Raw genomic sequence first — 15,410 nt, forward strand, 5'->3', positions numbered from 1 at the left:
GTCCCCTGGGGCTGCCTGGCTCCTCCTGACCCTGACGGGGGTCTCCAGCATCCTGGGCAGTGCCCCCCACTGGCTAGGACAAACGTTGCCCAGTGGGTTGGCCCGGAGAGTGTTTCCGGGCCGGAACTGACCGTGTCACATGCACGACACATTTCAGGTTGGCTGAGCTGGTGTTAGGCAGCAAATAAACCATTTGCCCGAAAAATTTCAGCCAGCTGCTTGTGCAGGGCCTGGCCTGGAATCTGGGATTCTCTCCGCTTCCTCGTCGGTCTCGCGCCGCCTCCAGAGGGTTAAAGGAATCTGGTTGCCATGGTACCTTTAAGGTACAAGTTGGCATTTGCCCTCTTGAGCACAATAAACCCACTGGCTGGCGTCCCTGAGCCATCAGACGGGCTGTTGGCCACGCTGGGTGTGGGCGCTATCTGTTGGGAGAGACTCCAGGCTTTGAGTTCAGATTCATCCTCACGCAATCCCTGTGCCCCCCCTGGTTTGGGACAGCACCTGGCGCCCGGGACAACAGGCAGCCACCGAGCGAGCCGGGCATCATGTCTCCTCTCCACGCTCTTCTGTTTTCCCTGCTCTTCATCGCCGCCTCGCAGGCCCAGGATGGTAGGGACGCCCCCCTCCCAGCCCGAGACCGAGGTTGGGGGTGGGAGAGCATGGGGTGGGCAGCCTGGCAGGAGGGGAACAGGAGATGGGTCTGAACAGTGCCCGTCCCTGCCTCTCTGGGCCCCGGGCACGGTCTCCCTGGCCTCACCTCTGCGCTCTGTGTGTGTGTCGAGGGGGCCTGCGGGGCTGGGGCTGCTGGAGCAAGCAGGGCCATGGGGTGCTGGAGGTGGACCTGGCAGGGATCAGTCTCTCCAGATCACGACTGAGGCCCATGAGTAGAGCTGGAGGCTGAAGCCCCTGAGGCAATCCAGGGAGCCCCCTTGGGCACCAGCTTCCCCCGATCCAGCTGCAGCTCCCCGCTCCAGAACAAGCCTTTCCCTTTGGCCTGGCAGGCGCAGTGCAGGGCACCACAGCAGGCTCCAGGACACTGCAGCCCTGGCTGGTGGGGCTGACAGCCGTCGTGGTCTTCCTCTGCATCGTCGTCGTGCTGATGATCATCAACAGAGTCTGGTGCTCCAAGAAGCGCAGGTGGGCTCCCTGTCTGACAGGACATATGCCACATGACCCTCCCCTCGGCCCAATCCTGCATGGTGCAGAGCGCCTGCCCCTCTCCTGGGTCCTCTGGCCCCCTCACCTGCTCTCCGCTGTCACTGACTGGGATGGTCTGAGACCACAAAGAGCTGTGACCAGGAGGCAGTGCTGGTTAGACTAGTGTAAGTTGCAGGGGCAGGAGCTGAGAGTCAGGACTCCTGGGTTCTCCACCCAGTTCTGGGAGGAGAGTGGGAGCTAGTGGTTGGAGCAGGGTGGGTGGGCGGTCAGGGCTCCTCAGTTCCATTCCCAGCTGTGTAGTGACGTGCCTGGGGCAAATGACTTCACTTGCTGTGTACTGTGGGCAAATGCCTATCCCGCTCTGTGCCTCCGTTTCCCCATCTATATAAAGGGCAAACAGAGCTTCTTGGCCAGAGGAGGCTGGGTGAATGGATGCTTTAGGCAATGTCCACAAAGCACCATGACGCTCCATGCGATCACTAATCATATTTGTAAAACATTTTTGAGATCTGGGCACAATGCATCAGCTCCCTGTAATCTTGAGAGTGGACCCCGTTGCCTGGTGAAGGTCACCCTCCCCTCTGGTGTCTGCAGGGCTGGAATCAGCAGTTTGGTGCTTATCTGGGGCTTATTCCACATATCGGGACACACCTGGGCTCTGCGTTCTGCTCGTACTGCTGCCTCAGGGAGCACAGGGCACTGAGTGCGTACAAAGTACCAAGTCCCTGCTGCGCCAGGCTATTGCAGCCAAAATGGACAGAGCAACCTGTAGCTAAGGTGGCCTAATGTTTTCCATTATCAGCCCCTGTTTTCAGCTGCTCATAACTTTGACAAATTTGACCAGTTTGGGCTGAAATTTTCCAGCTGGGTCTCAGTGTCGGGCTCGATACAGTCCAGCCTTTCTGAGAACAAGGTTGGGGAAATTAGGTAGTTTTGCTAGGGTCCTTCCTGCCCATTCCTTGGAAGAACTCTAGCTCCTCCAAGCTCTGGCGCAGGAACGTAAACATCTGGCAGGGGTATGAGCCTCGGTTCAGGGAGGCGCCTTTTGCTGTGCCCATGAAAACTCATCCGGGCCGAATTTTTGCCATTTGCACACGCTCAGGAGAGCTTGCAGGAAGCTTGCTGCTAAAGTCTCTGAGCTTTCCAGCTGCACTGCACGTGCTCCAGGCTCACAGAGCCTGAGCTCTGGACAAGTGGCAGCAAGAAGGCGTGCCGGGAGGGAGCCAGCAGGACACTGGATTCTAGTCCTGTCTCTCTCCCAGACTCAGGTCATAATTCTGTGCACTTCACAGCTCCTAGTCATCAAGGCTTCCCAGCCCATCTGCCAGAGGCAGGCAAGGAGCAGGCCCTTTGCTGCGAGGGAACCAGGGGCGGCTCCAGGCCCCAGCATGGCAAGTGCGTGCTTGTGGCGGCAAGCTGCGGGGGGCGCTCTGCCGGCCGCCGGGAGGGCGGCAGGCAGGCTGCCTTAGGCAGCTTGCCTGCGGAGGGTCCGCTGGTCCCACGGCTCTGGTGGACCTCCCGCAGGCGTACTTGCGGAGGGTCTGCTGGTCCCGCCGCTTCGATGGAGCCGCATGACCAGCGGACCCTCTGCAGGCACGCCTGTGGGAAGTCCACCGGAGCCACAGGACCAGCGACCGGCAGAGCGCCCCCCCATGGCCTGCAGCCGTGCTTGGGGCGGCGAAATGTCTAGAGCCGCCCCTGGAGGGAACGTCAGGCACAGCCATCTCTGAATGGGCGCCAGTGTCATCCACACACCTACTGGCCTTTCCGAGCAACCAGGCTGAATCCAAGCGCTTGGCTGTGGCGTCTGCACACACTAGACCAGTGGGTCCCAACCTTTATGGGCTCGGGCCCCCTCTGTAAATGATTATGACTCGTTGTGACCCAGTAAATAGCCTGGAGTTGGAGGTCCTGGGTGGTTTCGGTTGGATCTTGGCCCCTCCCCTGGGAGGAGGGTTGGGTCCTGCCCACCACTCACCCCACAGTGGAGACTTCTGCAGCTCCTGTGCTGTGGGGCTGCCTGGGCTTGGCTCTCGGCTCTGGCAGCGCTGCTCACATTTGGCCCCGTCCTTCTGATGCACCAAACTGGTGTGAGTGGAGCTGTGCCCTGGCTCACGTGTGCCACTCACTCGGTTTTGGCCTGTCCGGGCTCCTGTCGTCATGAGTGACCCTGGGACCCTGGAGTCGCCATGCCTGGAGCAGGGGGGCTAACCCAGCCAGCCCTCTGGGACCAGAGCTGCAGGAGCTGCAAGGCCACCCTCTGAAACATTTCTGTGACCCAATTTTGGGTCCTGATCCACGGGCTGAGAACTGATCTAGATGATATTCCTTTGGAGAGCCAGGAGCAGCTCCCACCATTCCAGCTTCACTTCATTCCTCTTCTGGCTCACAAATATTAGCAGGTGCCCTCAAGTGACTGGTCCAGATGGAGGATAACAACCTACTACCTCAGCAAGCTTCCTTAAATTTAAGTAGCAGAGGATCTGTGCTGTGGATCTAAAGGTCCTGGGTTCCAGCCCTGTTTGTGGCTTTCTGGGGGATGATTATTATGATCATGCATTTCTGCTTTTGTTTAAATTCATCCCCCTGGAGCATTCACACCGGGGTACGGCTGGTCATAAATGAGAATTTCAAGTTGCAAAAAATGGCAAAGTGCCGGATTTGTTTTCATTCCATGTCAGAATGAGAGTGGGACCTTTCCAAATTTGTCATCCCAAACCACACACGAGAGTGGCCCCACTCAGAATAACCCAGTCCCACTGCTGCAGGCTCTTCCCTGGGGTGTGAGAATCCCAGCTGCAGGTCCTTGTTCTGCCTAATTTGGAGCAGGGACTTGACCCTGGCTCGCCTCCGTCACAGATAAACACCCCCACCTCACTAAACTACCGCCACCCTGGGGTGAGGGCTGCTCCCTAGCTAGAAATTCCAACCTGGACCCAAGACACTTTCCCAAGGAAGTTTTGTCAAAACCACGAGTTGGCCATTTCTAACACCTCCCCACCCCATTTTGTTGAAAAATACCCATCAGCTGTAATGACAATACAGCCTTTCCCCACCAGATAACGCGCTGTTTGCCCTACGGGACCCCTGCCTCATTCAGTGCCCAGGAAGGACAGTGAAGGAGGCAGGGACCTGAAAGAGGAGAATGGCTCTTTTCCTGGGTGTAAGGCACTGGCCAGAGACCCAGGAGAGCTGGCTCCTGTGTGCTGTTAGCAGACGGCTGGATTAAGTTGGCCTGGCCTGGCCAGCTGTAGTGCTGGCGTTTCTTAATTCAAGCACCGATGACGGGAAAACAGAAATACTTTCCTGGGAAAGATGTTGTATTTTTCAGCTGGCTGGATGCCCTCTTGTGAAACTGACCGAGCCCATGGGGTGGAGAGGCCACAGTTCCGGACACTCACCCGCAGCCAGCCCCCAGCTGTGGGAGGTGGCGAGGCAGAGAGCTCTGAGGGGACGGCTGGGCACTCGGGCTCTTCGCCCTTGGGGATTTCTGACAGTTTCTCTGGCAGAGTGAAAGTGGACAAGAGCTGTAGGGGGCAGCTGGGCACCACCCTGTCCATTTTCCCACTGGGAAATCAAAAACGTTTGGCAAAATGGGCATTTTCTCGTGGACGATGGTGCAGACAACAAGGGTTTCACCGGCTGCACTTGTTAGCGCCCGACGGGGCAGCAGGATGGGCGCATTGTGTATCCAGAGCAGGATGAGGGCCCCGCTGCACCAGGGGACAGCAGCTACTCTGTACTGAGGCTCCCATTGGGGCTGACTGGGGCTCCTCAGTGCACGTCCGGGGGCCCCCCTGCCGCATGACGCCCTCTGACTCCCTGTCCCCCCTGCTCTTTTCACAGGAATGAGGAGAAGCCACTGGGAGAACCTGCCCAATCCAGGTAAAGCGTCTGCCTCTCTGGCTGCAGCCCTGGAGCAGCGGTGTTTTGGGGGTTCTCCGGGGTGCACTGGCTGCAGTGACCCCTGGTGGCAGGGCAGGGGGGGAGGCAGCGTGGGCTGTGGCCAATGGGCCAGTGACCCTGGCTCTGCTGCATGGCCTGGGGTGAGTCCCTGGCCCTCCCTACAGGCGGATCGGCTCAGCCTCCTGCACCTGGAGATGGAAGGGGAGGTGGGGCAGGGCCCATTGCTGCTGGACTTTGGATCAGCATAAGAACTCCTGACGCCTGCCTCACATGGGGCTCCCAGCCGCAGGCAGCTAACCCTGACCGCTCACTGCTCTGGGAGGTGCAGCTGGCACTGGGAGGATGGGTGGCCTAGTGGTCGGGTGCCGGCCTGGCAAGCAGATTATAATGCCCAGCTCTGCTACACGCTCCCTCGGGCCAGACTGGCTCTCTGGGCCTCAGGCCCCATCTGTACAAGGGGGTAACGGCCCTGCCCCGCCCCTCAGGTGTTGGTGATTGTGGGGTGCCCAGGGCCTATGGGATGGGGCCAGCTAAGGGCTCTGGCTGGATCCCTCCCAACTGGAGGCCCCCAGGAATATCCTGTCCTGCCAGCAGCCCTGTTGTGCCTATTGGCCCTAAGAAATCGGTTCTGCCCGTGGCTTGGACACCCACCTCCCGGGACAGGAGCAGCTGGAACATCTAGATGCCCCAAGTGAGCTCAGGGCCCCCGTATGCCAAGAACACCCACGCTGAGCCAACACCCCAAGTGAGCTCAGGGCCCCGCTACCCCAGGGACACCCATGTGGAGCCAGCACCCCCCAGGACGCTCACAGGCATGACAAAGGAGATGAAGGCGAGGAAGGGAATTGGTGGCAGAGCTGGGAGTAGAGGCCAAGCAGCAGGCAGGACCCCAGCCACTGGGCAGGTCTGGCTCGCTATAGCAACACCTGTGTGTGCATGCATTCGTGTGTGTGCATATATGTATGCCTCTGTGTATGTGTGTGCAGATATGTGTGCTTGTGTATGTGTGTGTGTGTGCAGGTGTGTGTGCTTGTGCTTGGTGTGTGTGTGCGTGTACTCATGTGTGTGCTCATGCTCATGCGTGTGGCTGGGTACGTGCAGGTGCTCGTGCACGCTCAGTGGCGTGGGTAGAAATGAAAGGTGAGGGCCACGCACAGTACCTGTCTCAGCTACTCAGTAGGAACGGTGACAAGCAGGCGCCTTCTCTGAGGGGGGGGGTTCCCCACACTGCCAGACGCTGCAGCTGGTGGGAACTGGGGCTGCTCAGCTGCGTTTCATGCACCCTATACTGATAATGGCTAGTGAGGATCCTCCTGCTGCTCAGGGGTGGAGCTTTATGGAGCAGGAGACTCTGGGTTCCATCCCCACTGCTGCCTTCAGGGCCTGGATGGCTTTGGCCAGCAGTGCAGTGGCAAATGGGACGCCCTAGGTAGCCACTGGCTTGCTGGGATGGGAGCAGACAGGCGGAGCCCATCGGACAGGGACCAGCCAGCTCCCTGTCTCTGAGGCCGTCGCCCCTTCCCGTTATTGACGATTCCCCTCCTGGAGGCACCTGAATGCCCCAGTGGGCAGGGTGCCGCACAGCCAGAGACTGGCCTGGCCCTGCTGAGCTCACAGCCTGCCCCACAGCTGTGTTAGTGAACCCGTGTTAAAGCCCCAGTGCGGGCAAGGCAAGCTGTGCTTTGAACACGTGGCACCGCGGCCAGGGGAGCCAGCGAGCGGCCATTACCCCGAGGGATCTGAACCCAGGTTCAGCATGCACCAGTCGTCCCAGGGAGCTGCCCACTCACCCCCCCGGCCCGAGCCCCGCCCTGGGGCCCCACATTTCCTCGCTGTTTCTCCTGTTCAGCAGGAAGGTCTCAAACATCTACAGCAACCTAGCGCTGGAGGCGGACGGTGAGGAGGAGCAGAACGAGAGGAAAGAAAATAAAACAACCTCCCTGTGAGAAGCCTGCGAGTCCGGCGGGGTGGGAGACCACGGAACTGCTGCCACTGCCACCACGGTGCCCCGCTGTGCCACCCGGCACACAAATCAACTCACTGCTTCCCTGTGCCCAGCTCTGCCCAGCCCCTCCCTGGCCCAGCACGGAGGCCTCCTCTGTGTGCTGCTGTGCAGGGCCCAGGGGTGCAGCGGGAACAGACGTCCCCTCACTACCCTGTGCCGGACAAACTCCCTCTCCCCTTCCCTGGAGGGGATTCTCCCCAAAGCCCCCCGGCAGCACCGCAGCGGGGTCCAGGCTGGGCCTTGCGTGGGCTGGGCGTGCGGCGCAGGAGCCTGTGGACTGCAGCGGGGAGGGAGCAGAACAATCTCCCTGCGTCTCTGAGCCCGGCTGGGCCACGGGCGCCAGTGCCATGCTCTGCCCCCTGCGCTGCCCAGCTGGGCTGAAAACATTATAGTGCTGATTGGTGCCACCCGCTGGCAGCCAGGAGGGAAAGCGGAGAGTAAATCCCAGCTAGAGAAATGAGGGGAGGAACAGGAGGCGAGCGGATTATGGCCTGGTGGCCGGGCCCCACGTGTTCTGAGACTGCAGACTTCCCCCTTCCCTCCCAATGCCGCAGAATTGGGCTCCAGAATCTGCACTTGCATTTGTACGAATAACAACGGTAATAAAGGGTTTTGGCCCTTGTGATTGTGAAGAAAGGCCTAAGAGCAGGATGTAGTGTGTGTGAGACCAACGCAGAGATGTCTGCCTGAGTGTGCAGAGAGCCTGAGCCCATTGCGCCACAGGCTGCACTTAGGGCGACCAGATAGCAAATGTGGGAAATTGGGACATGTTTTTTCTCGTGGGGGAGGGTACAGTTGTGTATATAAGACAAAGCCCCTAATGTCGGGACTTCTGGTCACCCTAGATGCACTGGCCCATGCAGCTCGAGGGGGTTGTGTTGAAGCTGATCACCGGGACATAGCATAAAATAAAGTGAATTTCTAAGCTCAGTGAAGAGCTGGGGGTGGAATGTGGGTCAGATCCAGGAAATCGCCCCCCACAGGCTCTTCCTCCTGCCAGAGACTATGCTACACACTGCAGGGTGCATGGTCCTGTCCGTTTGACCAGCCAGTCGGGCCCAGGCAGCGTCCTACAAGCTCATCCATCAGAAAGTGACGCCCCCTCGTGAGTGGGTCAGCTCAGCCCTGCCCGCTTGTGGGGGGCCAGGAGAGGCTGGGTCCATGCATGTGGCCCACACAGACCTGCATGCACAGCTGTGCTGCAGGGACCCAGCCTGCAACCTCTGCTGTCCCCACTCCCAGGCTGAGCCCTTCTGGGCTTGTACAACAAGCACCTCCTTAGGGCAGGCCCTGGGCCCCCTTCGCCTGCACAGCGGAGACCCTGGAAGCCTAGTGAGGCAGCCCCGAGGGCCGGTCCCTGCACTGCCCCCAGGGGCTCCCCAGGCCGACATGGCATTGGCCCCAGCACACGGGCCTGGGGTTGCATGGACAAGGCCAGCTTTGCCCGCTGCTGGCAGCTACCTGGGGACCCTGCCCGCCCTAGCCACGGTCCCTCCCCATCCTTTTCCTGGCAGGGCAAGCGGGCTGAGCAGGGAGCCAGCACTGTGTTTAAAAAACACAGGACAGCCCTCAAGTGGCCCCCTGGGGGCAAGTCCCTTCCCCCCACCCCTTGCTGCCTAGGGGTGCTCTGCCTCCAGCTCGGGGTGCTGCAGAGACCACGGGGCCACGGGTGCTGTGACTCCTGGTCAGGGTCTGCCCGCGTGCCAGGAGCTGAGCTGGAGGCTGCAGGGGCTGGTCTTTGCCTGCTGCGGGGCTGGGCAGCCTGGTGGGGACATTGGCAGAGACTGTGAGTGGGGAGGCTGCATCCTGGGAGCACTGACCTCCTGCCAGGCAGAGCCTCCCCGGCCCCGGTCCCAGGACACACGGCTCTATCCAAGCGCTCTGCCAGACAGAGCCCCCCTCCCTCGGCCCCAGGGCACATGGCCCCAGGACACACGGCCCCATCCAGGTGCCCTGCCAGACAGAGCCCCCCTCCACCGGCCCCAGGGCACACGGCCCCACTCATGAGCCCTGCCAGACAGAGCCCCCCCCGCCCCGGCCCCAGGGCACACCGTCCCACCCACCCGCCCTGCCAGACAGAGCCCTCCCCTCCCCCAGCCCCAGGGCACACGGCCCCATCCACATGCCCTGCCAGACAGAGCCCCCCTTGCCCCGGCCCCAGGGCACACAGCTCCATCCACGTGCCCTGTCAGACAGAGCCCCCCCTGCCCCGTCCCCAGGGCACACGGCTCCATGCACACACCCTATCAGACAGAGCCCCCCCGCCCTGTCCCCAGGGCACACGGCTCCATGCACACACCCTATCAGACAGAGCCCCCCCTCCTCCAGCCCCAGGGCACACGGCCCCATCCACACGCCCTGCCAGACAGAGCCCCCCTTGCCCCGGCCCCAGGGCACACGGCCCCATCCACACGCCCTGCCAGACAGAGCCCCCCCTGCCCCGTCCCCAGGGCACACAGCTCCATCCACGCGCCCTGTCAGACAGAGCCCCCCCTGCCTCGTCCCCAGGGCACACGGCTCCATGCACACACCCTATCAGACAGAGCCCCCCTTCCCCCAGCCCCAGGGCACACGGCCCCATCCACACGCTCTGCCAGACAGAGCCCCCCCTGCCCCGGTCCCAGGGCACACGGCTCTATCCACGCACCCTCCCAGACAGAGCCCCCCCCAGCCCCCCTCCCCACTCTAGCCCCAGGGCACACGGCTCTATCCACACGCTCTGCCAGACAGAGCCCCCCCGGCCCCCGCCCCAGCTCTTCAGGATCCAGGTTGGGACTGAGGGCACCAGCGGTGCTAGGAAATGCTGCCCACGCTCTGCCCACACCTCTGACTCAAGGACACTTGGGCTTCCCCGGGAACGTTCCCAGGCTCCGTTGCTGGCAGAATGTGCAGGGCTGGGACAGCCCGGGGAGCCTGCGTGGGCCCTCGCGCCCTCCCCTCCATCTCGGTGCCATCTCCACTCATGTGCCTGCCCCTTTAAACCCAGGCTGCCCGATCGCCCAGCCCCATGCGCGCTGAGCGCCCTGGCAGCGGGCGTGGGGGACCCACCCCAGCCGCTGCATGTGACCCTGCCCTGGGTGTGTTTTCGCAGCTAGCGGGGGATGGGGGCCCCTCTTTTGCTGCCTGTTGGGGCTCCTAGGTCGGCTGGGAGGCTAGCGATTGGTGGGGAGGCAAGGCTGGCTTTGCATGCTGGGGGCAGTTGGCTTCAGGAGCCATTTTCCCTGCCTCCCCCTTCCCCCTCGGCTCGACTGTTCTCCTGCGCTGCTCTAATTGCCCGGGCCAGGCTGGTCCCTGGGGGCAGCTGCCTTGACTGCCTGGTAGTCACCAGGGGGTCACAGAGCCCCTGCCCCCCATGAGCTGGCAGGTTATTAGCACTGGGTGTCATAGCAGAGACCCAGGGGGCCCCCTGAGATCTGGGACCCACTGCCCTGGTGCTGCTCAGACCCCATGTGAGTGACAGGTCCCGTGTCACAGAGTCACCAGGTGATGCTCTGGAACTGCTCCCCACAAAGCCAGGCAGGACTTTGGGGAGCCTCCTCTCCCTTGGAGCAGACTGTCTGCAGGGCAAGAAGCTCACACGTCTTCACCTCCTGGGTCTCTCCTTCGAGCATTCAGCATCCTCTGCCCCTCCGTGCGCTTCCCACAGCGAGCCCACCCCAGCGGGGTCCTGGGGAAGCCACAGGGTCCTGCACCTCCACTTTGCAGTCAGACGTGACTCTCAGCCAGCCAGTAAAACAGAGGTTTATTCGATGACAGGAACAGGGTCTAAAACAGAGCTTGTAGATACAGAGAACCAGACCCCTCGGCCGGGTCCATTCTAGGGGGTAGTGAACTAGACCCCCACGTCTGCACTTCACTCCTCGACCCCAGCCAGCTCCAGACTAACCCCCCCCAGCCCCTCCTCTCTGCTCAGCCCCTTTCCCGGGCCAGGAGGTCACCTGATCCCTTTGTCTCCAACACCTTCAGCTGGCACCTTTGCAGAGGGGGGGCCCAGGCCATCAGTTGCTAGGAGACAGAGTGTCAGGCATTTAGGTGCACTGGCCCTTTGCTCTGCCAGCTACTTAAGAACTGCCATGGGGACACTGAGGCACCAACACAGTATTCAGAGAAAACATTAAGAACATTCCTAGTTCATCACACCCCGAAAGAAATCAGATGGACACAGAGTGGGAGGGTAAACTGAGTCACTGGGTGGGTGGGGACTTGGCCAAGGCCACCCAGCAGCACAGTGGCAGAGCAGGGGTTAGTCCCCAGGTGTCCTGAGCCCCTGTGCAGAGGCCCCAGGCCGTGTGGGGCTGTTGCTGGGTGAGGGGCGCTGGGCTGGGGGCAGGGGGTGGCTTTCAGGAGTTTGACTGTTCTGTGAGCTGAGCCCGTGGGCTTGTCCTGCATGTCACCCACTGCGCTGACAGGGGAATGATTGTGGGGGCCTGGCCGGTCCCACCCCAGGCCTTGGCCTTGGGCAGCCCCAGGGCTCTGTGGGGCTGGAGCTCAGCAGCTGGGCACTGCTGCCCTCCAAGCATTAGGGCTGGGGAGTCGGGCGCTGGGGTTGGTGGCTCTGGGACCACTGGGAGACGAGGGGCAGTGGGAGAATGGGGGGCATTGGGAGCATATGGAGGATTGGCAGCTGCTGAATCCACCTAGCCCCTGAGGAGCCCTGGTCTGGTCCCTGCCCCTGCCCCTGTGCTTGGGGCCAGATGGGGTGGGGCTCCCTCACCTGGCAGTGCAGGCTCTGGCCCCTCAAGGAAGAGACTCTGCAAGCACAGGGTGAAGGAGCCTATGTGTGGGGGGGTGGGCGGGGGGCAGGGTGGTTCCCTGGGGCTGGAAGGCACCAGCGTCACCCCCCCACCTTTTGCTCAGTGCGGCCGGGGCAGGGCTCTTCTGGCTGGAGGGGGGGGGTGGGTCTCAGTGAGGAGGATCCCACTGGGATCGGGGGGGGGGGTCAGTGTCCCAGGAGCTGGTGGGTCCCAAAGGATGAGAATCCTCATTGTACCCCCTCCTCCCGCTGTCAGCACAGAATCCCCATCGCCCCCTGTCCTGGCCCTTAGCTGGGGGGGGCAGGGGGGACAGCCAGGAGTGCAGGAGAGTCACTAGGTTACTGCACACATTGCTGTGCACATTCACCCCCTCACCCACACACTGCCGTGCACACTCACCCCTCGTCCACACACTGCTGTGCACACTCACCCCATGCACTGCTGTGCACACTCGTCCCTCACCCCCGCACTGCTGTGTACACTCACCCCCATGCACTGCTGTGGAGACTCACCCCTCACCCACACACTGCTGTGCACACTCACTCCTCACCCTCCTGTGCACACTCACCCCATGCACTACTGTGCACACTCACCCCCATGCACTGCTGGCCACCCTCACCCCAGACACACTCACTGTTGTGCACATTAACCCCTCAAGCTCCTCACACTAGGGTTCCAAGCCAGGCGTCTAGTCCGTCGCCACACAACCCTGCAGGAAGGGCTTTGCAATCGGCTGGCGGTGTGTGATCTATTAACCATCTATAGCTCCTCTCGGCTTAATAAAGCTGCAGTTAGTTCACTAAGGCTTGGCTGAGAGTGTGATAGTTGGGTAAGAGCTGGGGGGAAGTGTCTGACCCTTTGCCATGAGTAGAACCTCACATATGGTTGGTATCAGAGGGTTAGCCATGTTAGTCTGGATCTGTAAAAGCAACAAAGAATCCTGTGGCACCTTATAGACTAACAGATGTTTTGGAGCATGAGCTTTCGTGGGTGAATACCCACTTCATCAGATGCATGTAGTGGAAATTTCCAGGGGCAGGTATATATATGCAAGCAAGCTAGAGATAATGAGGTTAGTTCAATCAGGGAGGATGAGGCCCTGTTCTAGCAGTTGAGGTGTGAAAACCAAGGGAGGAGAAACTAGTTTTGTAGTTGGCAAGCCATTCACAGTCTTTGTTCAATCCTGAGCTGATGGTGTCAAATTTGCAGATGAACTGAAGCTCAGCAGTTTCTCTTTGAAGTCTGGTCCTGAAGTTTTTTTGCTGCAGGATGGCCACCTTAAGGTCTGCTATAGTGTGGCCAGGGAGGTTGAAGTGCTCTCCTACAGGTTTTTGTATATTGCCATTCCTAATATCTGATTTGTGTCCATTTATCCTTTTCCGCAGGGACTGTCCAGTTTGGCCGATGTACATAGCAGAGGGGCATTGCTGGCATATGATGGCGTATATTACATTGGTGGACGTGCAGATGAACGAACTGGTGATGGTGTGGCTGATCTGGTTAGGTCCTGTGATGGTGTCGCTGGTGTAGATATGTGGGCAGAGTTGGCATCGAGGTTTGTTGCATGGATTGGTTCCTGAGCTACAGTTACTATGGTGCAGTGTGCCGTTGCTGGTGAGAATATGTTTCAGGTTGGCAGGTTGCCTGTGGGCGAGGACTGGCCTGTCACCCAAGGCCTGTGAAAGTGTGGGATCATTGTCCAGGATGGGTTGTAGATCACTGATGATACGTTGGAGGGGTTTTAGCTGGGGACTGTATGTGATGGCCAGTGGAGTCCTGTTGGTTTCTTTCTTGGGTTTGTCTTGCAGTAGGAGGCTTCTGGGTATACGTCTGGCTCTGTTGATCTGTTTCCTTATTTCCTCGTGCGGGTATTGTAGTTTTGAGAATGCTTGGTGGAGATTTTGTAGGTGTTGGTCTCTGTCTGAGGGGTTAGAGCAGATGCAGCTGTACCTCAGTGCTTGGCTGTAGACAATGGATCGTGTGATGTGCCCAGGATGGAAGCTGGAGGCATGAAGGTAGGCATAGCGGTCGGTAGGTTTTCGGTATAGGGTGGTGGTAATGTGACCATCACTTATTTGCACTGTGGTGTCTAGGAAGTGGACCTCCCATGTAGATTGGTCCAGGCTGAGGTTGATGGTGGGGTGGAAGCTGTTGAAATCATGGTGGAATTTTTCCAAAGTCTCCTTCCCATGAGTCCAGATGATCAAGATATCATCAATGTAGCGTAGGTAGAGAAGGGGCGTGAGTGGACAAGAGCTGAGGAAGCGTTGTTCCAGGTCGGCCATAAAAATATTGGCATATTGTGGGGCCATGCGGGTGCCCATAGCGGTGCCACTGATCTGGAGATATATATTGTCATCACATTTGAAATAGTTGTGTGTAAGTATAAAGGCACAGAGCTCAGCAGCCAGTTGTGCTGTGGCATCATCAGGGATACTGTTCCTGACAGCTTGTATTCCATCTGTGTGTGGGATGTTTGTGTAGAGAGCCTCTACATCCATGGTGGCTAGGATGGGGTTTTCTGGAAGGTCACCAATGCATTGTAGTTTCCTCAGGAAATCAGTGGTGTCATGGAGGTAGCTGGGAGTGCTGGTGGCACTCCCAGCTTTTCACCCACGAAAGCTCATGCTCCAAAACGTCTGTTAGTCTATAAGGTGCCACAGGATTCTTTGCTGCTTTTACATATGGTTAGGGCTCTACTAGATTTATGGCCGTGAAAAACTTGTCCTGGACTGTGAAATTGTTGTACAGACAAAACTACACAGGATCTTTTCAGGGGGCAAGACAAAGATACCACATTTATTATGATAACAATTTGATTTATGACTAATAACTAATATCTTAATTCTTATAGACACACATTATACCTAATACCTATACACACCCACACCCACACACACACACACATCCATCAGATGTTCTGCAGCTGCTGCATAGTTACCAGTCCTGAAGATAGCTTAAGTTCATAATTTGATTTTGTAGCTTGGGTTCGTAGCTTGTGGTGGCTAACTGGCCAGGAAAGCCAGGCACAAGGACAAGCTGGATCTCTGTTGGGCAGGCACTGATGTCCTTCCATATTGGCAGCAGAATGTTATCCAGAGTCTCTCATGTATCAGAGGGGTAGCCGTCTTAGTCTGGATCTGTAAAAGCAGCAAAGAATCCTGTGACACCTTATAGACTAACAGACATTTTGGAGCATGAGCTTTCGTGGGTGAATACCCACTTCATCAGATGCATGTGAGGAAGTGGGTATTCACCCACGAAAGATCATGCTCCAAAACGTCTGTTAATCTATAAGGTGCCACAGGATTCTTTGCTGCTTTTAAAGTCTCTCATCTCACCCTTCTTTTTTATAGGCTTTTCGTTTGGATTCAAAGTCTGTAGGTCTTGCTGTGTCACGCTGCCTCTGGGTTTGGATTGATCACCCATCAATTGCAGGCGTGACTTTAAGTCTTGAACCTGGCTTTGATCTTCCTTCTGTTGTTCTGTTGTCCTTTTCTTTTTAGGGTGGATGCTTCTTACTTTGTTTAGGGCTGTTGTCTAGGTCTTCAGCCGTTGGTGTTTGAACTTTATCTCATCAGGACAGG

At 58.8% G+C, this 15,410-nt stretch overlaps 1 protein-coding gene across 1 annotated transcript; it reads left to right on the forward strand.

Annotated features, from left to right (window-relative positions):
* Window positions 1–380: 380 nt before the first annotated feature.
* SMIM24 (small integral membrane protein 24) lies at window positions 381–7,671 on the forward strand. Its single transcript, XM_050933846.1, has 4 exons — window positions 381–609; window positions 1,002–1,137; window positions 5,005–5,043; window positions 6,914–7,671. The coding sequence occupies exons 1-4, from the start codon at window positions 546–548 to the stop codon at window positions 7,008–7,010; spliced, it is 336 nt and encodes a 111-aa protein (XP_050789803.1). The 5' UTR covers window positions 381–545; the 3' UTR covers window positions 7,011–7,671.
* The last annotated feature ends 7,739 nt before the right edge of the window (window positions 7,672–15,410 follow it).

This window comes from Gopherus flavomarginatus, chromosome 24, assembly GCF_025201925.1.
Source record: "Gopherus flavomarginatus isolate rGopFla2 chromosome 24, rGopFla2.mat.asm, whole genome shotgun sequence".
In the NCBI taxonomy this organism is placed as follows: Eukaryota; Metazoa; Chordata; order Testudines; family Testudinidae; genus Gopherus; species Gopherus flavomarginatus.

Coding starts and splice junctions, on each gene's coding strand:
- SMIM24 (XM_050933846.1), top strand. CDS start 546: ATGTCTCCTCTCCACGCTCTTCTGTTTTCCCTGCTCTTCATCGCCGCC. Junction 610..1,001: donor CGCCTCGCAGGCCCAGGATG/GTAGGGACGCCC, acceptor TTGGCCTGGCAG/GCGCAGTGCAGGGCACCACA. Junction 1,138..5,004: donor TGGTGCTCCAAGAAGCGCAG/GTGGGCTCCCTG, acceptor CTCTTTTCACAG/GAATGAGGAGAAGCCACTGG.